The sequence below is a fragment of the Meles meles genome, chromosome 1 (assembly GCF_922984935.1).
Source record: "Meles meles chromosome 1, mMelMel3.1 paternal haplotype, whole genome shotgun sequence".
Taxonomy (NCBI): domain Eukaryota; kingdom Metazoa; phylum Chordata; class Mammalia; order Carnivora; family Mustelidae; genus Meles; species Meles meles.
In genome coordinates, this window is record NC_060066.1 from 105,064,686 (window position 1) to 105,088,614 (window position 23,929).

General features: G+C 38.5%; 1 protein-coding gene across 4 annotated transcripts in view; it reads left to right on the forward strand.

Moving 5' to 3' along the window:
• The window catches only part of PRKDC (protein kinase, DNA-activated, catalytic subunit), a 239,744-nt gene that overhangs the window by 118,386 nt on the left and 97,429 nt on the right, over nt 1–23,929 (forward strand). For all 4 annotated transcript variants that reach the window (XM_046001490.1, XM_046001500.1, XM_046001508.1 and 1 more), the window contains 7 exons: nt 2,237–2,415; nt 4,240–4,408; nt 4,613–4,678; nt 5,784–5,856; nt 8,122–8,270; nt 9,683–9,817; nt 10,009–10,128. In XM_046001490.1, the coding sequence (XP_045857446.1) occupies nt 2,237–2,415; nt 4,240–4,408; nt 4,613–4,678; nt 5,784–5,856; nt 8,122–8,270; nt 9,683–9,817; nt 10,009–10,128 (891 nt within the window). The remainder of the gene's footprint in view (nt 1–2,236; nt 2,416–4,239; nt 4,409–4,612; nt 4,679–5,783; nt 5,857–8,121; nt 8,271–9,682; nt 9,818–10,008; nt 10,129–23,929) is intronic.

Genomic DNA, 23,929 nt, shown 5'->3' on the forward strand with positions numbered 1-23,929 from the left:
TTCAAGGTCCAGGCGGGCAAACTCTGTTAGGTTTTGAGACCCAGGAATAATGCTTTGTGGCTTTATGCTCTCCCCTCGGGATCAAAGCTGTCATTCTTGCAGTCATTCTGCTTTTTTCTTGAAGAGTAGTATATATTTGCAGCTGAGTAGTTTTATCAGTCTGTTTCTTACCTGTAGAATTCAAGGAGAACAAGAGCCCTTTTTTTTCCCCCTCATTTCTTTTTGTCTCCATCCCATTCAGTCCAAGCTTGTGGTATTTCTTCTGATACGATGTTTTCCAAAAAAAGATGACTATCCTTTGTGTGTCTTGGAGGTTTTCTCTATTAGACAAGAGAGTCCTCCACCAATCTTTGGTGGTTAATCACATCTCTGTTTCTGGCTCTACTGAAATGGTTGAGGGCATCCATGAGTCCCATGCTTAATTTCTTCATTACTAGCTCAAGGTTGTCTAGCCGTACACCCTTGTTCTTTTCTCCAGACCCACTTTTCTAACAGTGAATCCCCTCTAATATTAGCATCTTTTACCATCTGGGTAAACTGAGAATTTCTCAAATCATCACATTTTGGTTCTTTTCCTTAGCAGTTCTTAACTCCATTTATCTCTTACACCTCACACTGTATTATAAGCAGCAAAGAAGAAAGCAGGCAAACACCTTCAACAAATTTACTTGGAAATTTTCTCAGCTAAATGTATAAATGCATGGCTTACAAGTTCTGCTGTGTGTGTAACTATAGAACACTATTCAGCTAAGTTTCCTGCCACTGTATAACAAGGATCCTCTTTATTCCAGTTTCCAAAAATGTGTTATTTATTTCCTTTTGAGATCTCACCAGAAACTACTTAGATATCGAGTTTCTACCAAAAATGTATTTATGAATGAGAAGTTCTGTAAGACAGTTTTAGCTTTTTCTGCTGTGCTTTTCATTTCCTTCTGAGCCCTCACCAGCAATGCTTTCAGTGTTGGTATTTCTACCAGCAGTCTCTACAGACAGTTGGCTTTTTCTGTCATGCATGGCAAATTTCTTTCAACCTCTACCTATCATCCATTTGTTAGAGCAGATCCAACTCTTGATACCAGAATGTGTATTAGTTTCCTTAATCTTAAGTAACAAATTACCATAAGCTTGGTGACTTAGAACAACAGAAATTTATTCTTTCCCAGTTTTGGAGCCCAGAAGTTCAAAATTAGTTTCACTCAGCTAAATTTATGGTGTTGTCATGGTAGCTCTTGCCCCAGCGGCCCTGAGTCCACTCCTTGCCGCCTCCAGCTTCTGATGCCTACTGGCATTCTTCAGTATGTGACTGCATCATTCTGGGCTCTAATTATGTCATCACATTGCCTTTTCCCGTATGTCTCCTTCCCTCTCTCTGTCCTTTTACAAGATTACATGTGGTTTTATTTACAGCCCACAGGAACAATCTAGAATTGTCTCCCTATCTCACGATCCTTAATCACGTTGGCAAAGTCCTTTATTTGAGAGAATTCTTTTTTTTTTTTTTTTTTAATTTTTATTTCTTTGACAGAAATCACAACTAGGCAGAGAGGCAGGCAGAGAGGAGGAAGCAGGCTCCCTGCCAAGCAGAGAGCCCGATGCGGGGCTCGATCCCAGGACCCTGGGACCATGACCCGAGCCGAAGGCAGAGGCTTTAACCCACTGAGCCACCCAGGCGCCCCTATTTGAGAGAATTCTTTAGCAGAGTTGTGGTGGATGCCATTGATGTGTTGAGGTCTAGATTTACAAAGGTAAATGAGATTGCATTCACAGGTTCTAGGGATTAGGATGTGGATATCTTTAGAAAATACTGTAAATAGTTGAAAATGTTGTTGTTGTTTATTTTTTTTTCAGCATTCCAAGATTTCAAAATTTTGTTTTTTTAGTACATTGAAGTTTCACCTGGTCATGCCTTTGATAAGATTTTGTGCAAAAGCCCTATGCTCATGTCCTAAGTTTACTATTTGGACATTGTGCACTACTTCCTGCCACACTTAATATAATACATAAATATTTATACCTGTGTTCCTATAATATTTATAAAAATAGGTATAAATATTTATACCTATGTTCCTATACCTACGTGGTCTCCTATTGAAGTGATTCAATATTTGTGTTAAAATTAGTCTCTGTGGAAAGAGCATTGAGTACTAAATTTATTTAATTGAATATTTAATAAATTCAATAAACTATTTTTCATGTTTGATAAGACCAAAGATAATCATCTCTTACCTTTCCTTAGCTAAATGAATCTATCTTTGATACTCAAATCACCAAGAAGATGGGCTATTATAAAATGCTAGATGTGATGTATTCTCGTCTTTCAAAAGATGATGTTCACTCGAAAGAATCTAAAATTAATCAAGTTTTCTACGGCTCATGTGTTACAGAAGGAAATGAACTTACAAAGACACTTATTAAGTAAGATTTTAGTTAACTTTGATATTTGATTTGTATTTGATTTGTTAATATTTTTGATGCATATATTTTTATGCTTGTATGTAATGTGAATAAATGGTTAAGTTTGTTTAAAAATGGGTTTTTAGGGGTGCCTGGGTGGCTCAGTGGGTTAAAGCCTCTTCCTTTGGCTCAGGTCATGATCCCACGGTCCTGGGATCGAGCCCCACATTGGGCTCTCTGCTCGGCGGGGAGCCTGCTTCCTCCTCTCTCTCTGCCTGCTTCTCTGCCTATTTGTGATCTCTGTCTCTCAAATAAAGATATAAAATCTATTAAAAAAATGGGTTTTTATAGTTCTTGTTTTTTTATCGTTCTTGTTTTTTTTCTAGTGCAAACTACTTACAAAGACTTTAATGTAGCAGGTTATTGGGTAGCATGTTTTAACCTAAACTCATCTTTTATAAGGAGTGAAACTTTTTTCTGCCTTACTGGGTTTTTTTTCCCACCATTTTACCCCCCTTAATAGCTTGATATATTTTTAATGGTGTAATTTACAATATGAAGGTATTTTATTTTTCCTGACTGCAACTTGAAATGAAAGGAATGGCAGTATGTTCAAACAGCTATTCTGTAAAATACAAAGTAATCAAATACATTTTCTCTAAAACTGGCCTTCTAATGATGTTCCCTCTCAGTGAATATTGAACACAGACATGGCCATGTCTCGCTTTGCATATCCCAAACAGGCTTACCCTTACTTTCCTCTTACCCTGATTCTTACTTTAGCTCTTCTGGTAATGACATCACCATCCATTCATTTGCACCAACGAGAGTCCTGTTTTATTTTTCCTTCATCTGTCCAGTCTCCTTGCATACCCTGTCAGTCACCAAATCTGGTGGATTTTATCCCCTCAGCCTTTCCAACACTGGGACCCCTCTTTCAGCCTCCTTCCTTCATTCAGTGTAGTGTCTTGGTGTTCTTTGGTGAACCACTGAAGTGAATCTCCTTCACAGTTATTCTCCTGCTCCTGGGCTTGTCTCTCTCAGTTTTTCCATACTGCTGCCAGTATGATACTATCTCTGCAGTATGAGCCTGATTGTTTCATTCTCCTACCTAAAACACTTCAAAAGAACTTCATCTTCAGTACCAGGGACCAGCAAAATTTTTCTTTAAAGGGCCTGCCTACTAGTAACTGTTTTCAGCTTTGCAGGCTGTATGGTCTCTTGCAACTACTACACTGTCCTGGGAAAGCAGACATAAACAATATGTAAATGAATGGGCATGGCTGTGTTCTGACAGAACTGTTTTCAAAAGTAGTTGGTCACCTGGGCACTGTTTGGAGACCCCATCCTGCAGAATGAAGTCTCCTTAGCCTGGGAGGCAAGTTCTTCTAGGAACGCACCCCTCTCCACCTTTTGCTCATTGCCAGCCACCCACCTTGTCTTCCAAGCACACTTACTGTGACACTCTTCTCTCTGTTCATATCCTCTTATACGTTTTCCCTTTGACTAACTTAGAATTCAAAATACAGTTCCAGTATTTTCTCTGAAAACCTTTGTTGGCTCCTTCACCTGGGTTACTGTCCATCCTCCTTGCTTCCACCTCTTATTGTGCTGGTTGCTGTTGCTGTGCTTACGAGTGTGGTGAAATCCCTGGACACTGCCTTTGCCTTGTGATGGGCATGGGTTCAATGACTTGTCTTTCCAGTACCTGGTACTATACCATACACAAACATTACACTCAGAAAAGATTGAACTGAATTGAGAGCCTATTGTCTGGCATTGTTGGGCTTGAGCAATGATTTCCCCGTTATATGAATTAATTTTTAACTTGGATCTACTCTGCAGATTGTGCTATGATGCATTTACAGAGAACATGGCGGGTGAGAATCAGTTGCTGGAGAGGAGAAGACTTTATCATTGTGCTGCGTACAACTGTGCCATTTCTGTTATCTGCTGTGTCTTCACCGAATTAAAATTTTACCAAGGTTTTCTCTTTAGTGAAAAACCTGAAAAGGTAGACTTCTGAAATTTTCACTGTTGCTGTAGGATTTCATGTTAGATTATATAAATTAAAATTATATAATAATTTGCACATTCTTATAATATTAAAGATGTAGTTGTTGTAGTTCTGAGTGTGTGTGTGTGTGTGTGTCTGTAAGCATCAGCAGTAAGGATTTCCACTATTCAGATATTTTTATATGACTCTTTGGATTTACAGAACTTGCTTATTTTGGAAAATCTGATTGACCTGAAGCGCTGCTATACATTTCCTATAGAAGTTGAGGTGAGTGAAATTTTTCAATGGTGTTCCTGAGTTTAAAAAGCTTTCCAAGTACTTATGAAAAAAATATATATATATATGTTGAACATGTTAATCCCAATATCCAATTCTGCTTTGAACTATAAAATCTGGCAGTTTAATGTAGTTTAGCCTGAGGTCCAATATCAGGCAACTGTAAAAAAAAAAATGATCATGACTTGATTTTTCCCTTTCTTAACTAGTAAAAGATAGAAAATGGCAATAAAAGGAGCTGTTATGACATATCCCAGAAGTTGTTTGCTGAGTAAATTCCTCTGGTCAGTGAAATTAAGACCCATTCAGATACAGAATTATGATGCTATGGCCTTGCTTGGGTGATTTGGCAGGATAATGGGGAGCTGTGAGTTGAAGTCATGGGAATAATTGGAAAACTTGCTGTGGTAAATGTGACAAGCATGATTTTAGTCAAGCTAAGTTTGACATGCCAGCTTCAGAGATTGGTGGGAGTTTGTAGGTACAGCCTTTCACAGCCCCGTGGAAATGGGAATTGGGCAAAGTGCCAGAGCTTGTACACCATGGTCTAGGTCAGGAGTTGTCACTCATGTTAGTATGCATGGCTGGTGACCTCACTATGTCTGAGTGGTTCATGAGTTCATGTAAATGATTGCTTCCTGCCTTTTGCCCTTTGGGAACAAGACTAGGAACTTTTTTCAAGGTATATGTTCAAAGAACGAAAAAAAAATGTGCTCACTTGCTATATGTTACTTCTGAACTTTACAATAGCACTGTAAGGTGCTATGATATACCATAATTGTATAGTTGAGGAAACTGAAGCTTATAGATCAAGTACACACTGTTGGTAATCTGAGCATGTGGCTGTCGGAACTTAGCCCGCACTGGGTCCCAGAGCACAGAGGGGAGGCAAATGCCTCAGTGGGGTTCTCTGTGGGAAAAGCATTTCTTAAGGGTACTCACCTGTCTTCGTTTGTGAATATTTTTTGGTGATTTGAAATTTGATAAAAGTCTTGTTTAAAAATTAATTTATTTTTTGCCAAATTGCTACTAAAATTGAAAGTGTGTTATCATGATCCTAAAAAGTTTTAAGTTGTGTATTTGTTTTGCCTAATAGTTTCCTATGGAAAGAAAGAAAAAATACATTGAAATTAGGAAAGAAGCCAGGGAAGCCACAAATGGGGATTCAGGTAGGATGTTTTCAAAATGATGAGGAAGATTCTAATTTGTTATGTAACAAATGGCATTTGTTATGTAAATAAAAATATTTTAAATATCCAAAAACATTGAAACTGAGTTTGATAAGATTTTAAGTCACAAATAGAATCGAAATTCAATTAGCTAAATTTTTTTTTGATTTATTTATTTTTTCAGCGTAACAGTATTCATTGTTTTTGCACAACACCCAGTGCTCCATGCAATACGTGCCCTCCCTATTACCCACCACCTGGTTCCCCCAACCTCCCACCCCCGCCCCTTCAAAACCCTCAGGTTGTTTTTCAGAGTCCATAGTCTCTTCTGGTTCGCCTCCCCTTCCAATTTCCCTCAACTTCCTTCTCCTCTCCATCTCCCAATGTCCTCCATGTCATTTGTTATGCTCCACAAATAAGTGAAACCATATGATACTTGACTCTCTCTGCTTGACTTATTTCACTCAGCATAATCACTTCCAGTCCCATCCATGTTGCTATAAAAGTTGGGTATTCATCCTTTCTTTTTTTTTTATAAACATATAATGTATTTTTATCCCCAGGGGTACAGGTCTGTGAATCACCAGGTTTACACACTTCACAGCACTCACGATAGCACATACCCTCCCCAATGTCCATAACCCCCTCCCCCTCTCCCAACCCCACCTCCCCCCAGCAACCCCCAGTTTGTTTTGTGAGATTAAGAGTCACTTATGGTTTGTCTCCCTCCCAATCCCATCTTGTTTCATTTATTCTTCTCCTATCCCCCTAACCCCCCATGTTGCATCTCCACATCCTCATATCAGGGAGATATTTGATAGTTGTCTTTCTCCGATTGACTTATTTCACTAAGCATGATACCCTCTAGTTCCATCCACGTCATCACAAATGGCAAGATTTCATTTCTTTTGATGGCTGCATAGTATTCCATTGTGTATATATACCACCTCTTCTTTATCCATTCATCTGTTGATGGACATCTAGGTTCTTTCCATAGTTTGGCTATTGTAGACATTGCTGCTATAAACATTCGGGTACACGTGCCCCTTCGGATCACTACGTTTGTATCTTTAGGGTAAATACCCAGTAGTGCAGTTGCTGGGTCATAGGGTAGTTCTATTTTCAGCATTTTGAGGAACCTCTGTGCTGTTTTCCAGAGTGGTTGCACCAGCTTGCATTCCCACCAACAGTGGAGGAGGGTTCCCCTTTCTCCGCATCCTCGCCAGCATCTGTCATTTCCTGACTTGTTAATTTTAGCCATTCTGACTGGTGTGAGGTGATATCTCATTGTGGTTTTGATTTGTATTTCCCTGATGCCGAGTGATGTGGAGCACTTTTTCATGTGTCTGTTGACCATCTGGATGTCTTCTTTCAATTAGCTAAACTTTTAACTACATAGGAAGAAGATCTCAGAATGGCCAAAGAAGGCTGAGAAATTGTATGCTTTTTTAAAAAGTGCAAGATCAGTTCATAGTCATTCATTTGCATATGGATTATGTTTGTATTTTGTTTAAATACATTCAGAAACCTATGTTAAAATGTAAGTCCCATCCTGCCACTCCTGTGCTCCAAACCTCGCATCAGCTCCCACCTCCCTGAGGATAGAGCTACCTAAGGCCCCTGACCTGCGGACTGCCTCTTTGCCACTCTCCTTGCTTACTCTGCCCTAGCAGAACTGTTCCCCTGCCTATGCTTATAGGCATCAGGCTCACTTTGGCCCCAGTGCATTAGCTGGTGATGTTTCCTGAGTCTAGAATAATCTTAGTCCCAGATACAGTTTTGTTTAATACTAACCTTTGAAGGAAGTTCTCCCTGGCTTCGCTATTTAAAATAAACACACTCTTGGTCCACATGCTCCTTGTTTTAGTATTTTGCTTAATTTTTCTTCATAGCTTTTTTTTTCCCTTAAGGATAAAATTTGAACGAGTTTTATAAATTCCTTATATATGTGGAATATTTGTTTTTTAGTAGTATCTTATGTGCAAAATGTATCCCATCAAAATTTAAAATGCAAAGAGATTCTGTTACTGTCTGTGTAATATATTTTCTGTCTGTGACAATAGAGGATAATGGCTCAATAATAACAAAATTAAAGGAGGTCTTTCCCCATTTCCTTTTGCTTTGTTAATCTGGATAATCTGTGAGAATCATAGGATAGATAAAAGCCTTAGTTAACAATGCCTTTTAATTTTAATATCATTTGAGCTTAGAGAAATACATTTTTTTACCAGTTTGAATAAATGTATTTTTTTCTTTATATTTCAGGTGGACCTCATTATCTATCTTCCTTGTCATATTTGGCAGACAGTAGCCTGAGTGAGGAAATGAGTCAATTCGATTTCTCAACTGGAGTTCAAAGCTATTCATACAGTTCCCAAGACCCTAAATCTACCCCTGGTCATTTTCTGAGACAGGTGATCCCATTTTGAATATTAAAAAATATGTTGGCATTTGTGAAGATAGGGGGGGCTTCATTGTTAGGGGAAGCCAGTTCTCTTTGGGTATTCCTCAGGCAATAGCCTTTGGAGAATTTTCCAGGATCTAAGGCCCAGCCTTCCATCCTATAAGCAATTGGATTTCATCAGTAGGATGAAAGGAGGAAAGAAGGCTCTCTCCCAAGGGCTGATTCACATTAGCCATTCTCTGCGAAATTAGTGTTTCAAATCAGAACTGCATTTAAGGGTCTCCAGTGAGAAAGATAACTCTCTTAGTTACCTCAGTTATCTTAGAGACTCAGCTGCCATGCTGATGTGACTGTTGCATTATTCTCTGCAGAAAATGAGGAAGTTGCCCAAATATTTGATGTTACAAACTGAGATAACTGAATGCATCTGTGTTCACAAATGATAGCTTAACCCCATGAACTGAGATCGGAAATGTGTATGTAGACGCATATCTCTGCACTTTCAGAGGCACACACGTGTAAAACCATGAGCTCCGCAGAGATATCTGATTGCCTTCCAGTTTCATTCAAGTTTTTCCCTTTCTGGTTTCTTTGACATGCACTGATTCACCTCTTCTTTCCCTCAACCCCCCTGCTGTCCTCTAAACATTGATTCTCTCCTGTGCTATCCTGAAGTGGGTCCTGATCTGTGCTGAGAAATAATCCAGATAAATTGTTCTACTCTTCGTGTGTGTATACAATTTACTATATATGTATGTAAAACTTCAGTTCATTATTACACTTAAAAAATGATTATCTCTGCTATAATTTCTAAGAATTTTAGGATCAGCAATGGCTTAAAAGTTTTATTCTTTTACGGATTAAAATTTCAAGACAAATTAAGGATTTTACAAAGTTTTTCAGAAAAAAACTTTTTTAGTTTACTAAGGAAAAAAACAGGTAAAAATTTATCTTATAGTTGTGTTTCAGTAGCTCCACTTTCTGCATAATGTGTCAACTAAGAATCATGGAAACTGTTGTTCTCAAGGTGTTGAGAGTTCTGGTGCCTCCCAAGACACAAACATTTGGAAAAGATCTTAGTGTCTGTACACTTAGTGTCTGTACATCCACATGGATGCTATGAACTATGTATGACCCAGCGGGAGTGAGCATGTATATAGAGATCAGAGGGAAAATAAGTATCTAGAATGTAAGGAAGACATGAGGTCCTAGGTTTGGTTTTTTTTTTTTTTTTTTTTTTTTTTTTCTTTTTTTTTTTAAGTTGTTTAATAAGAAAACCGAACAGATGTATTTGATATTATTACCAATTTGTCATTGTTACCTAAGTGTGTGTTTTATGATACTGCCTCAAAAGTCAGAATATCATATACACTAAAATTTTAGCAGTGTACTCTGCATCATCAGATTCTTCCCTTTTCCTAGGAGCGTAAAGACCCCCTGGTCCAGGATGCTGTCCTAGAGTTAGAGATGGATGAGCTCAATCAGCACGAATGTATGGCGACCATGACAGCCCTGATTAAGCATATGCACAGAAATCAGATACTACCTAAAGAAGAGGTTTGTTTCTGCTAACCTTATCTCATTTAATACTGTTTATTGGTGTCCTAGAACAAACACTTAATATCTAATGCCAAATTCTTTATCTAATAAACATTTTTTGTTGCTTGTCTTACTTGGTCATCTCATATTATCAAAATGTGAAGTTAGTTTCTTCTGCTTTTTAAGGTAATCTTGATGTATCATTTCAGGGCTCAGTTCCAAGAAATCTTCCTCCATGGATGAAATTTCTTCACGACAAACTAGGAAATCCATCGATATCATTAAATATCCGTCTCTTTTTAGCCAAGCTTGTTATTAATACGGAAGAAGTGAGTAATTTATTATTTCCTTAAAAATTCTTTGCAATTAGTAGGATGGTGGAGGAATAAGGGGACACTGTTTTCTTGTGCCTTGAATGCAACTAGATATCAAGTCATTCTGAACACCTGAGAAATCAGTAAGAGGTCTGAGAAAACAAATGCTGCAGGTTTACCAGTATAAAAATGACACAGGGTGCCTGGGTGGCTCAATCAATTAAGTTCCTGCTTTTGGCTCAGCTCATGATCCTGGGATGCTGGGATTGATTCCTACAAGGGGCTCCTTGCTCAATGGGGAGCCTGCTTATCCCTTTTCCTCTGCCCTCACCGCCTGCTCATGTTCACTCTCTCCCTCTCTCTCAAATAAATAAAATCCTTTAAAACAAAATGACCACATTTTGGAAGGTAGGAGGTGCAGAGACTTGAATCCAATGTGATATAACTAAGGTTACAGCTGAGAGGTGAGAGCCTACTTAAAGAGGATGCCACAAAATATTATAAGCAATGGAGTGCAGAATCAAACTTCTGGAAGTCTCCTACAGTGGGGGACATTCCTGGCTTAAAGGTGCTCAGGTGGCAAAGCAGGGCAGAATCCCGGGTGTGACAGCGTGGCCCAGGATCCCTGGGGTCTCAAGAATAGGTGGTGCCAGTGTGTGGCAGAGTTCCCAGGCATAGGATCAGGGAAGCCAACTTAGTGAGTTTAGGTGCCAGCTTTCTGCTCTGTGTTGCCATAAATTGTGTAGCAGTCATGCAGCCACTTTTCTGGGAGGGGTCTAGCAAAAGACAGAAGTGTGGTGAGACCCTCCCCCTCCCCCAGAAGGAACAACATGGATCTGCCCCCAGGAGTCCCTAAAATTTGGAGTTTTAAAACTCAGTTATGTGCCTAAGATAAAAATGCATGGTCACAGGCCAGGTGAACAGAGTTGTCGTGGAAACTGGGGAGACAAGACTGACTGATTGTTTTTCTGTGAGGGCTTACTGAAGAGTGGGGGACCTCACCTTATTCATCCCACCCAGCAGTGCTGAAAGCCTTCAGGGAGCAAAACAGTGTCACCTAGTGGAGTCAGAGCTGCTTACAACAAGCCCCTACCTCTGCTCATTGGAGGCAGTTTTTCCACTAAGGCAAATCCACCTGAGAATCAGTGCAAACAAGCACCACCACCCCCCTAGAAGACCAACAAAAACAACTCGCTCTCACCAAGTTTATTGATCAGAGGGGGCTGCAAAGCTTCATATCTTGGGGAAAACACTATATCATTCTTTATATTTTTATTCATTAGTCTTTTGGTATTCCTTTTTGTTGTTTTCTTATTTTTCCAAACCTTTTCTTATTCTTTTAAGTTTAAATTTTTATCTACGTATATACTTTATATATATATATATGTATGTATATATATATATTTCTTGTATTTTATTTTATAATTAAAATATTTTCTTTCTTCCTTTCTTTCTTTCTTTTGGATCAAGTTTCTTTTAACAAGACCAAAACACAACCAGGATCTACTTTTATGTTTTGTTTAGTTTGTTTTTTGTTTTGTTTTGTATTTTCTGTTGTCATTGTTACTATTGTTTTTCCTCTTTCTTATTTTTTTTTTTTTCTGGACAAAATAATACAGAGAAATTCACCACAAAAGAAAGAACAAAAGGTAGTACTCACTGCCAGGAATTTAATCAATATGGATATAACCAAGATGTCTGAACTATAATTTAAAACAATAATTTAAAGATACTAGCTGGGCTTGAAGAAAGTATTAAAGACACTAGATAATCTTTTATGATAGAGATAAAAGAACTAAAATCTAGTCAGGTCAAAATTAAAAATGCTGTAAACAAGATGCAGTCCCAAATGGAGGCTAAAAAACAAAGATAATTAAAGCAGAAGAGTGAATCAGTGATATAGAAGATAAAATGATAGAAAATAAGGAAACTGAAAAGAGGGAAAGAAACCTATTGATAAAGAAGGTAGACTGAGGAAGCTCAGTGATTCCATAAAGCAAAATAATATCCATATTATAGGAGTCCCAGAAGATGAGTGGGAGAAAGGAGCAGAAGGTTTTTTTGAATGACGTAGAGCTGAGGACTTTCCTACTCTGGAGGAAGAAGTGGGCCTTCTAGCACAGAGAACTCCCCCTTAAAAGTAACAAAAATAGATCAACATCCTAACATATTACAGGGAAGCTTGCAAATTACAAAGATAAAGAGAAAATTGGGCATCTGGGTGGTTCAGTCTGTTAAGTGTCTACCTTCGACTCAGGTTATGATCCCAGGGTCCTGGTCTTGGGCCCTGAGCAGGGAGCCTGCTTCTCCATCTCCCTCTGCCTCTCCCTCCAATGGTTCCCGCTATTGCTCATTTGCTTGCTCTCCCTCTCTCAAATAAATAAAACCTTAAGGTTTAAGGACCAGCTTGGGACAAGAAGTCCTTAACCTACAAGTGTGGAGGTATAAGGCTGGTAACAGACCAGCCCACAGAAACCTGGTAGGCCAAAAAGCACTGCCATGATATATTGAGTGTGCTAAGTGGGGAAAATATGTAGCATGCTAGATGAAAAATAAAAATGGGAAAAATAAAATATACTCATAGTTAGGAAAGACCTAACTATGAGTCAGTTATCCATCAAAATGCTGGAGGAAAACACAGGCAGCAACTTCTTTGGCCTTGGCCACAGCACCATGGACAGCCACATGCAGTCAAGAATACTTTATCCTGCAAGGCTGTCATTCAGAATAGGAGAGATAAAGACCTTCCATGACAAACAAAAACTAAAGGAATTTGTGAACACTATACCAGCCCTGAAAGAAATATTAAAGGGGATTCTTTGAGTGAAGAGAGAGCCCAGAAGTAACAAAGATCAGAAAGGAACAGAGACAATCTATAGGAATGTGACTTTATGGTAATACAGTTGCTCTGAATTCATATCTTTCAAGAATTATTCTGAATGTAAATGGACTAAATGCTCCAATTAAAAGACATAGGGAATCAGAATGGATAAGAAAAACAAGACCCACTGATATGCTGTCTACGGGAAACTCATTTTTAGATCCAAAGATACCCTTAAATTGAAAGTGAGGGGGTAAAGCACCATTTATCATGCCAGTAGACATCAAAAAGAAACTGAAGTAGCCATCCTTCTATCAGGCAAACTAGATTTTAAACCAAAGATTAATAGGAGATAAAGGACACTATCTCATAATAAAAGGGTCTTTCCAATAAGAAGATCTAACAGTTATAAATATTTATGCCCCTAACTTGGAAGTAGCCAATATATAAAACAATAACAAAATTAATCAGGACGCCTGGGTGGCTCAGTGGGTTCAGCCGCTGCCTTCGGCTCAGGTCATGACCCCGGGATCCTGGGATCGAGTCCCGCATCGGGCTCCTTGTCCAGCAGGGAGCCTGCTTCTCTCTCTGCCTCTGTCTGCCACTCTGCCTGCTTGTGCTCTCTCTCTGACACTAAATAAATTAAAAAAAAAAAAAAGAAGGAAACTCTGTAATAGTACAATAGTAGTAGGAGACTTAAAACAATGAACAGATTATCTAAGCAGAAGATCAACAAGGAAACAAAGGCTTTGAATGACATACTGGACCAGGTGGACATAACATATATTCAGAGCATTTCATTCTAAAGAAAGAGAATACACATTTTTCTGGAGTGTACATGGAACATTTTCCAGAATAGGTCACACACTATAACAAATCAGGTCTCAACTACTACAAAAAGATTTAAGATAATAACATGCATATTTTTAGGCCACAATTCCATAAAACTTGCAGTGAACCACAAGAAAAACATCAGAAGGACCACAAATCCAGAGAGGTTAAAGAACATCTTACTAAAGAATGAATGGGTCAACCAGGAAATCAAAGAAGACTGTAAAAATATACAAGGAAGCAAATGAAAATGAAACACAACAGCTAACTTTTGGGATGCTGCGAGGGCGGTCTTAAAAAGGAAATATGTAGCAATACAGGTGTTCTTCATGAAACAAGAAAGGTCTCAAATACACAACCTAACTTTACACCTAAAGAAGCTGGGAAAATTACAGCAAATAAAGCCTAGATCCAGCAGGAGAAGAGAAATAATAAAGATTAGAGCAGAAATCAATGATATAGAAAAAAAAAAAAACAAAACCAGTAGAACAGATGAATGAAAACTAGGAGCTGATTCTTTGAAAGAATTAATTAGATTGATAAAACCCTAGCCAGAACTTACCAAAAAGAAAAGACCCAAATCAGTAAAATCATGAATGAAAGGGGAGAGATCATGATCAACACCAGTGAAATGCCTAGGAGTAAGCCTAACAAAAGAGATAAAGAATCTGTACTCTAAAAACTATAGAACACTCACAAAACAAATTGAAGCAGAGACAAATGGGACAACATTACATGTTCATGGATAGGAAGAACAAATGTTTTTTTTTTTAAATTTTTATTTATTTATTTTTTTTAAGATTTTATTTATTTACTTGGCAGACAGAGATCACAAGTAGGCAGAGAGGCACGTAGAGAGAGAGGAAGGGAAGCAGGCTCCCTGCCAAGCAAAGAGCCCGATGTGGGCCTCGATCCCAGGATCCTGGGATCGTGACCTGAGCCGAAGGCAAAGGCTTTAACCCACTGAGCCACGCAGGCGTGGTCCTTAAAGAACCTTTAAAAACACTTTAAAAACACTTTAAAAGTGTTTTTAAAATGTCAGTGCTGTCCAAAGCAATCTATACATTCAGTACAGTCTCTACTAAAATACATTTTTGCATTTTTCACAGCTGGAACAAACAATCCTAAATTTTGTATGGAACCACAGAACACTCCAAGCAGCCAAAGGAATGTTGAAAAAAGAAAAGCAAAGCTGGAGACATCACAATCCAAACTTCAAGCTGTATTACAAAGCTGTAACCTTCAAGACATTATGGTACAGGCACAAAAAAACCAGACACATAGATCGGTGAAACTAAACAGAGAACCTAGAAATGGACCCTCGACTCTATGGTCAGCTACTCTTTGACAAAGCAGGAAAGAGTATCCAAGGAAAAAAGGATAGTCTCAACAATGGTTTTGGGAAAATTGGACAGCCACATGCAGAAGAATTTAACTGGACCACTTTCTTACACCATATACAAAAATAAAGTCAAATGGATGAAAGACCTAACTATGAATCAGTTATCAACAAAATGCTGGAGGAAAACAAAAGCAGCAACCTTTTTGGCCATGGCCACAGCACCTTTTTGCTAAACACATCTCCAAAGGCCAGGGAAACAAGAGCAAAAATAAACTATTGAGACTTCAAGATAAAAAGCTTTTGTAAAGCAAAGTAAACAGTCATCAATGAAAGGCAATTACCAAATGCAAGAAGATATTCACAGAAGATAGATAAAGGGCTAATACCCAAAATCTGTAAAGAACTCTCAATCTAAACACCCCAAAAACAAAATGTCCAGTCAAGGAATGGGCAGAAGACATGAACAGACATTTCTCCAAAGAACACATACAAATGGCCAACAGATACATGAAAAAAAAAAATGCAACAGATGTTAACGAGCATGCCTAGCAAGAACCCTCTTACACTGTTGATGAGAATGCAAACTGGCTGTGCAAAAAGAATGAATACTGTTACGCTGAAAAAATAAAATGGAAAAAAAAAAAAGAATGCAAACTGGTGTAGACAGTTTCCTCAAAAAGTTAAAAATAGAACTACCCTATGGCTGAGGAATTGCACTAGTAGGTATTTATCTAAAGGACACAAACATAGTGATTTGAAGGGACACATGCAACCCAATGTTGATAGCAGTGATATCCAGAATATGTAAGATATGGAGAGTGCCTGCATGCCAATGGATAGATGAATGGATAAAGATATGTGTGTGTATACATGTGTATATATGTTTATATACACACATGTGTATATATGTTTATATACACACATGTGTATATATGCAATGGAATACTACTCAGCCATCAAAGAAAATGAAATCTTGCTATTTGGAACAACACTGATAGAACTACAGGGTGTTAAACTAAGTGAAATAAGTCAGAGAAAGACAAATACCATATGATTTCACTCATATGTGGAATTTAAGAAACAAAACAGATTAACATAAAGCAAGGGCAAGAAAAATAAAATGAGAACAGAGAGGGAGGCAAACCATAGGAGACTCTTAACTGTAGGAAACAAGCAGAGGGTTGCTAGAGTGGAGGAGGGCCGGGGGGGTAGGGTAATTGGGTGATGGACATTAAGGGGGGCACTTGATGTGATGAGCATTGGGTGTTATATGCAGCTGATGAATCACTAAATTCTACCCCTGAAACTAGTAACATAGTATATATTACCTAAATTGAGTTTAAATAAGAAATTTAAAAACAGTTATTTGCAATTATGTGTATCTACTGAGAAGAAAACCCATAATAAACAGAACATGACATTTTTTTCTCTGAATAAATTAGGCAACCATATTTATTTGTTCAACATCATTCTTCTGTCATTTTTTAAACTAAAAATTAAAATTTATTGAAATAGAAATGATCTTTATATAAATTATATGTATTTGTAAGTTTCTTTTTTTAATCTTTTATTTAAATTCAATTAGCCAAGGTATAGTACATCATTACTTTTTGATATAATGTTCAGTGATTCTTTAGTTGAATATAACACCCAGTACTTATCATACCATGTGCCCTCTTTAATTCCCATACCCAGTTACCGCATCCCCACACCTACCTCTCTTTCCACAAACCTCTGTTTGTTTCCCAGAGTCTGGAGTCTCTCATTGTTTGTCACCCTCTCTGATATCTTCCCGTTCAGTTTTCCCTCTCTTCCACTATTGTCCTCTGCACTCTTCCTTATGATCCACATATGAGTGAAACAATATGATAATTGTGTTTCTCTGATTCACTTATTTCACTTAGCATAATCCCCTCCAATTCCATCCATGTCGATGCAAATGGTGGGTATTCATCCTTTCTCATGGTTGAGTAATATTTTATTGTATATATGAACCACATCTTCTTTATCCATTCATCTGTTGAAGGACATCTTGGCTCTTTCCACAGTTTGTCTGTTGTGGACAATGATGCTATGAACATTGGGGTGCATGTGCCCCTTCTTTTCACTACATTTGCATCTTTGGAGTAAATACCCAATAATGCAATTGCTGGGGCATAAGGCAGCTCTATTTTTAATATCTTGAGGAATCTCCATACTTTTTTTTCCAGAGTGGCTGTACCAGCTTGCATTCCCATGAACAATGTAAGAGGGTTTTCCTTTCTCCACATCCTCACCAACATTTGTTGTCCCCTGTCTTGTTAATCTTAGCTATTCTGACTGGTATAAGGTGGCATCTAATTGTGATTTTGCTTTGTATTTTCCTGATGCTGAGTGATGTGGAACATTTTTTCATGTGTCTGTTAGCCATTTGTATGTCTTCTTTGGAGAAGTGTCTGTTTATGTCTTATGCCCATTTTTTGACTGGGTTGTTTTTTGGGCGTTGAGTTTGATAGGTTCTTTAAAGATCGCGGATACCAGCCCTTTAAGAGTAATGTCATTTGCGAATACCTTCTCCCATTCCATAGATTGCTTTTTAATTTTGTTGATTGTTTCCTTTACTGTGCAAAAACTTTTTATCTTGATGAAGTCCCCATAGTACATTTTTGCATTTGTTTCCCTTGCTTTTAGAGATGTTTCTGGCTAAAAGTTGCTTTGTTCAAGGTCAGAGAACTTCCTGCCTGTGTTCTCCTCCAGGATTTTGATGGATTCCTGTTCCACATTTAGATCTTTCATTCATTTTGAGTTTATCTTTATGTATAGTATAAGGAAATGGTCCAGTTTCATTCTTCTGCATTTGGCTGTCCAGTTTTGTCAGTACCATTTATCGAAGAGACTGACCTTTTTCCATTGAGTATTCTTTTCCGCTTTGTTGAAGACTAGTTGACAACAGTATTGAGAGTCCATTTCTGGGCTCTCTGTTCTGTTCCATTGATCTGTGTGTGTTTTTATGCCAGTACCATCCTGTCTTAATGGTCACAGTTTTATAATATAGCTTGAAGTCCAGAATTTTGATGCATCTAACTTTGATTTTCTTTTTCAACATTTCCCTGGAGATTTGGGGTCTTTCTAGTTCCATACAATTTTTGGATTGTTTGTTCTAGCTCTGTGAGAAATGCCAATGGTATTTTGATAGGGATTGCATTGAATGTGTAGATTGCTCTGGGCAGCAGACATTTTAACAATGTTTATTCTTCCAATCCATGAGCATGGAATGTTTTTCCATCTCTTTGTGTCTTGCTCTATTTCTTTCATAAGTGTTTTGTAGTTTCTAGAGTATAGATCTTTTACCTCGTTTGTTAAGTTTATTCCTTTGAGTATCTAATGGTTTTTGGTACAGTTGTGATTAGGATCAATTCTTTAATTTCTCTTTCTTCAGTCACATTTGTTAGTATGTAGAAATGCAACTGATTGCTTTGCATTGATTTTTGTATCCTGCCACGTTGCTGAATTGCTGTACAAGTTCTGGCAGTTTTGGGGTAGAGTCTGTTGGATTTTCCACATAAATTGTCATGTCACAGGCAAAGAGAGAGAGTTTCTCTTCTTTGCCAATTTGAATGCCTTTTATTTCTTTTTGTTGTCTGACTGCTGAGGCTAGGACTTCTAGTATTATGTTGAACGATAGTAGTGAAAGTGGGCATCCCTGACATGTTCCTGACCTTGAGGGAAAACCTCTCATTTTTTCCCCATTGAGAATGATATTCGCTGTGGGCTTTTCATAGATGGCTTTTATGATATGGAGGTATGTTCCCTCTATCTGTATAGTTTGAAGAGTTTTAATCAGGAAAGGATGGTCTATTTTGTTGAATGCTTTCTCTGTATCAATTGAGAGGATTATATGGTCCTTGTCTTTTCTATTACTAACGTGCTCTATCATGCTGATTGATTTGCGAATGTTGAACCACCCTTACATCCCCGGAATAAATCCCAGCTGGTTGTGATGAATAATCCTTTTAAGGTACTATTGGATCCTATTGGCTAGGATCTTGGTGAGTATTTTGGCATCCATGTTCATCAGGGATATTAGTCCATAATTCTCCTTTTTGATGGGGTCTTTGTCTGGTTTTGGGATCAGGGTAATGCTAGCTTCACAGAAAGAGTTTGGAAGTTTTCCTTCCGTTTCCTTTTTTGAAACAGCTTCAGAAGAATGCATATTAGGTGGTCTTTAGATGTTTGAGAAAATTCCCCTGGGAAGACATCTGGCACTGGACTTTTGTTTGTTGGGAGGTTTTTGATTACTGCTTCAATTTCTGTTCAGTCTGGTCTGTTCAGATTGTCTATTTCTTCCTGTTTCAGTCTTGGTAGTTTATAAGTTTCCGGGAATGCATCCATTTCTTCCAGATTGCTGAATTGGTTTGCATATAGTTGCTGGTAATAATTTCTAACAATTGTCTGTGTTTCCTTGGCATTAGTCAGTCTCTCCCCTTTCCCTCATGATTTTACTAATTGGGGTCTCTTTTCTGTCTTTTCGGTAAGTTTGGCTAGAGGTGTACTGATCTTATTAATTCATTCAGAGAACCAGCTTCTTGTTTTGTTGATCTGTTCTGCTTTTTTTCTGATTTCTGTTTCATTGATTTTTTTGCTCTACTATTTATTATTTCTCTTGCCCTGCTTGGTGTAGGCTTTAGTTGCTGTTCTTTCTCCAGGTCCTTTAAATGTAGGGTTATCTTGTGTTTTGGGGATTTTTATAATTTTTGAGAGAGGCTTGGATGGCTCTGTACTTCTGTCTTAGGACCACCTTTGCTGTATTCCATAGGTTTCAAACCAATGTGTTTTCATTATCATTAGTTTCAGTGAATTAACTGAGTACCTCTTTAATTTGCTGGTTGACCCATTCATTCTTTTAGCAGGATGCTCTTTAACTTCCAAGTGTTTGCGTTCCTTCTAAATTTCTACTTGTGATTGAGGTTTCAAAACATTGTGGTCTGAAAATATGCATGGAATAATCTGTTTTTTGGTATCGGCTGGGATCTGATTTGTGACCCAGCATGTGATCTATTCTGGAGAAAGTTCTTTGTGCACTCGAGAAGAATTAGTATTCTGTTGTTTTAGGATGGAATGTTCTGTATCTGTGAAGTCCATCTGGTCCAGGGTGTCATTCAAAGCTCTTGTTTCTTTGTTGATCATCTGCTTAGCTGATCTGTCCATTGCTGTGAGTGGAGTATCAAAGTCCCCTACTAGTAATGTATTATTATCAATGTGCGTGTTTACTTTGGTTATTAATTGGTTTATATAATTGTCTGCTTCCACGTTGGGGATTTAGATATTTACAATTGTTGGATCTTCTTGTTGGATAGGTCCTTTAAATATGATATAGTGTTCCTCCAAATCTCATACCGCATTCTTTGGTTTAAAATCTAATTTGCTTGATATGAGGAGTGCTACCCCAGCTCTCCTTTGAGGTCCATTAGCATGGTAAATAGTTCTCCATCTCTTCACTTTTAATCTGAAGGTATCTTCAGGTTCAAAATGAGTCTCTTGTAGACAGCATGTGGATGGCCCTGCTTTTTTATTCACTCTGATACTCTGTGTCTTTTTACTGGAGAATTTAGCCCATGTACATTTAGAGTAACTATTGAAAGATATGAATTTAGTGACATTGTATTGCCTATAAACCCCCTGTTTCTGTAGCTTGTCTTTGTTACTTTCTGGTCTATGTTACTCTTGGGCACTCTCTTTGCTTACAGAATCCTACTTAATATTTCTTGCAGGACTGACTTGGGGTCACATTCTTACAGTTTCTGTTTGTCCTGGAAACTCTCTATCTCTCTTTCAGTTCTGAATGGCAGCCTTGCTGGATAAAGGATTCTTGGCTGTGTGTTCTTCTCATTTAGTACCCTGAAAATATCTTGCCAACCCTTTCTGACTTGCCAGGTTTCTGTGAATAGGTCTGATGTTATTCTCATGTTCTTCCCTCCATATATAAAAAATCTCTGCCTCCTGCTGCTTTCAGGAATGCTTCTTTTTTTCTGATTTGCAAGCTTCATTATTATATTTTGGGGGTATTGATCTATTTTTATTGATTTTGGGAGGGGTCCTTTCTGCCTCTTGGATGTGAATGCTTGTTTCCTTCCCCAGTTTAGGAAGTTCTCAGGCATGATTTACTCAAATATACCTTCAAGCCCCTTCTCTTTCTTCATCTCCCCTCCCACCTCGGATCCCAGTGATCTGATACTGGTTCTTTTCAGTGTATCATTAAATTCCCTAGGTCTCTCTTCATGTATAATGTTGTTTTTCCCTCTTTTCTTTAATTTCCTTTCAGCCTGTCATCTAGATCACTTATTCTCACTTCTGCCTCATTGACCTGAGCTGTTAGAGTATCCAGTTTCGACTGCATCTCATTCATAGCATTTTTAAGTTCAGCCTGATTGATCTTATTTCCACCCTTAGAGATTCTATATTGTCACGTATACTTCTTTCAAGCCTCGCTATTAATTTTATAATTGCTATCCTGAATTCTGTCTCTGACATCTTACTTATATCCATATTGATTAGCTCTGTTGCAGTGAACACTGCCTCTTACTCTTTTTTTGGTGAGTTCTTCCTTCTGATCATTTGCCCATAGAATCATGGGTGGGCAAATCAACAGAGTCCAAAATATCAACCACAACCCAAGCCAAATGCACCTGGAGCTCAATATACAATTATCCCCTGGCATTGGAATTTTACAGTCTGGGATCTATAGGATTGTCGTCTACCTGTTCTTCTAGTCTGTCTTCTGGGGGATGGTCCTGATGCCCTGTTTCTCAGTTATCCCTGCCTGGGTGGAGTTGTCCCACTCCCTGTCAGGGGGATGGGGTCAGTGCAACTGGTTTTCTGTGTGGCTTTTTTCCCCTGGAGGCTTTCCACATCTCTTCAGAGGATCAGAGCAAAATGGCTTTGTCTAGACCTCTGGCGCAGAGCAGAAAGATTGCAGTCTTGTCTTCCTTTATAAACCTTCTGGAAGAAACAGTCTCCACTTCTATATTGCCCAAAGCTGTAGCCTTACATGGTGCACACCCACTGCAATTCTCTCAGAGGTCTCTGTTTGTGACTCTAAAACCGCAAGCAGCCAGGGGCTTGCACATGCACTCGAAGCTTCTGGATCGTGTCTGGGTGCTGCCCTAATATCCTGTCTGGGCCGCTACTGCCCTGTGAGCTTTTGTCCAGTTGTAGGCACAAGTTCCAGTCCTTTTCAGGCTGCTCAGGAAAAGAGCAATTACTAACTGGCCCAGCTCACAGTTTATGGCAACCTGAACTGAGAGTCCCCTACTGGGTTCGCTGACTATAACCTGCTTCCTGGCTCCACTGCTTGGGCACTCTACCAGTTCAGATACCTGCTTTCACTCTGTGACTCCTCAGATCCTGAGGCAACAATGCCAAATGTGCAGAAGTGGGGCACCTGGGTGGCTCAGTGGGTTAAAGCCTCTGCCTTCAGCTCAGGTCATGATCCCAGGGTCCTGGGATGGAGCCCTGCATCGGGCTCTCTGCTCAGCGGGGAACCTGCTTCACCCCCACACCCCCCGCCTGCCTCTTTGCCTACTTGTGATCTCTGTCAAATAAATAGATAAAATCTTTAAAAACAATGTGCAGAAGACACAAATAGACACTTTTCCAAAGGAGACATCCAGATGGCGAACAGACACAAGAAAAGATGCTCAACGTCACTCATCATCGGGGATATACAAATCAAAACCACAATGAGATACCAACTCATACCTGTCAGAAATGTTAAAATTAACTACTTGGGAAACAACAGATGTTGGCAAGGATCCAGAGAAAGGGGAAACAACCCTCTGACAGTGTTGGTGGGAATGCAAACTGGTGCAGCCACCCTGAGAACAGTATGGAGGTTCCTTAAAAAGTAGAAAATAAAATGACCTTACAATCCAGCAATTGCACTACTAGGTATTTACCCAAAGGATACAAAAATACAGATTTGAAGGGATACATGCACCCCAATGTTTATAGCAGCATTATCAACAACAGTCAAATTATGGAAACATCCCACGTACCCATCAACTGATGAATGGATAAAGAAGTTGTGGTGTGTGCGTCTGTGTGTGTGTATACATACATATATATACGAGTATATGTGTATGTATATATACATACACACAAGGCAATATTACTTAGACATAGAAAAGAATGAAAACTTGCCATTTGCAATGGCATGGATAGAGGTTGAGAGTATTATGCTAAGACAGTCAGAGAAAGACAAACACCATATGATTTATGCACATAGAAGTGAAATCATAGATATGGATTTAAGACATAAAACAAATGAATATAGTAGGGGAAAAAAGGGGAGGAAAACCAAGAAACACATTCTTAACCATAGAGTGTGTTTAACCAAAGTGATGGTTACCAGAGGGGTGGTAGGCAGAGGGATGGGTTAAATAGCTGATGGGGATTAAGGAGTGTACTTGTGATGAGCACTGGGTGTTGTATATAAGCCCTGAATCACTAAATCCTGTACCTGAAACTCCCAATACACTGTATTTTTTCTAATGGAATTTAAATAAAAACTTTTAAAAAATTAATAAGAAAAATAAAATTTTAACAATGCCTCACCTAGAATTCTGCCTTTCATTTCCAGAACCCCTTTTAGAGAGGGATGTCATTGCCTAGAGCAGATTTCTGAGGGTTCCGATTTTGCCCTCTGGTGTTATATCACTTTCCAGGAACCAGCTTATGGAGGCTCCCTCCCCTTTCTGTTTTTTTTTTTCTAATATCTTCCCACAGATTGACGACTCTGCGCTTCCTACCTTGCAAAAAGCAGCTACTTTTCTGCTTGTGGATTT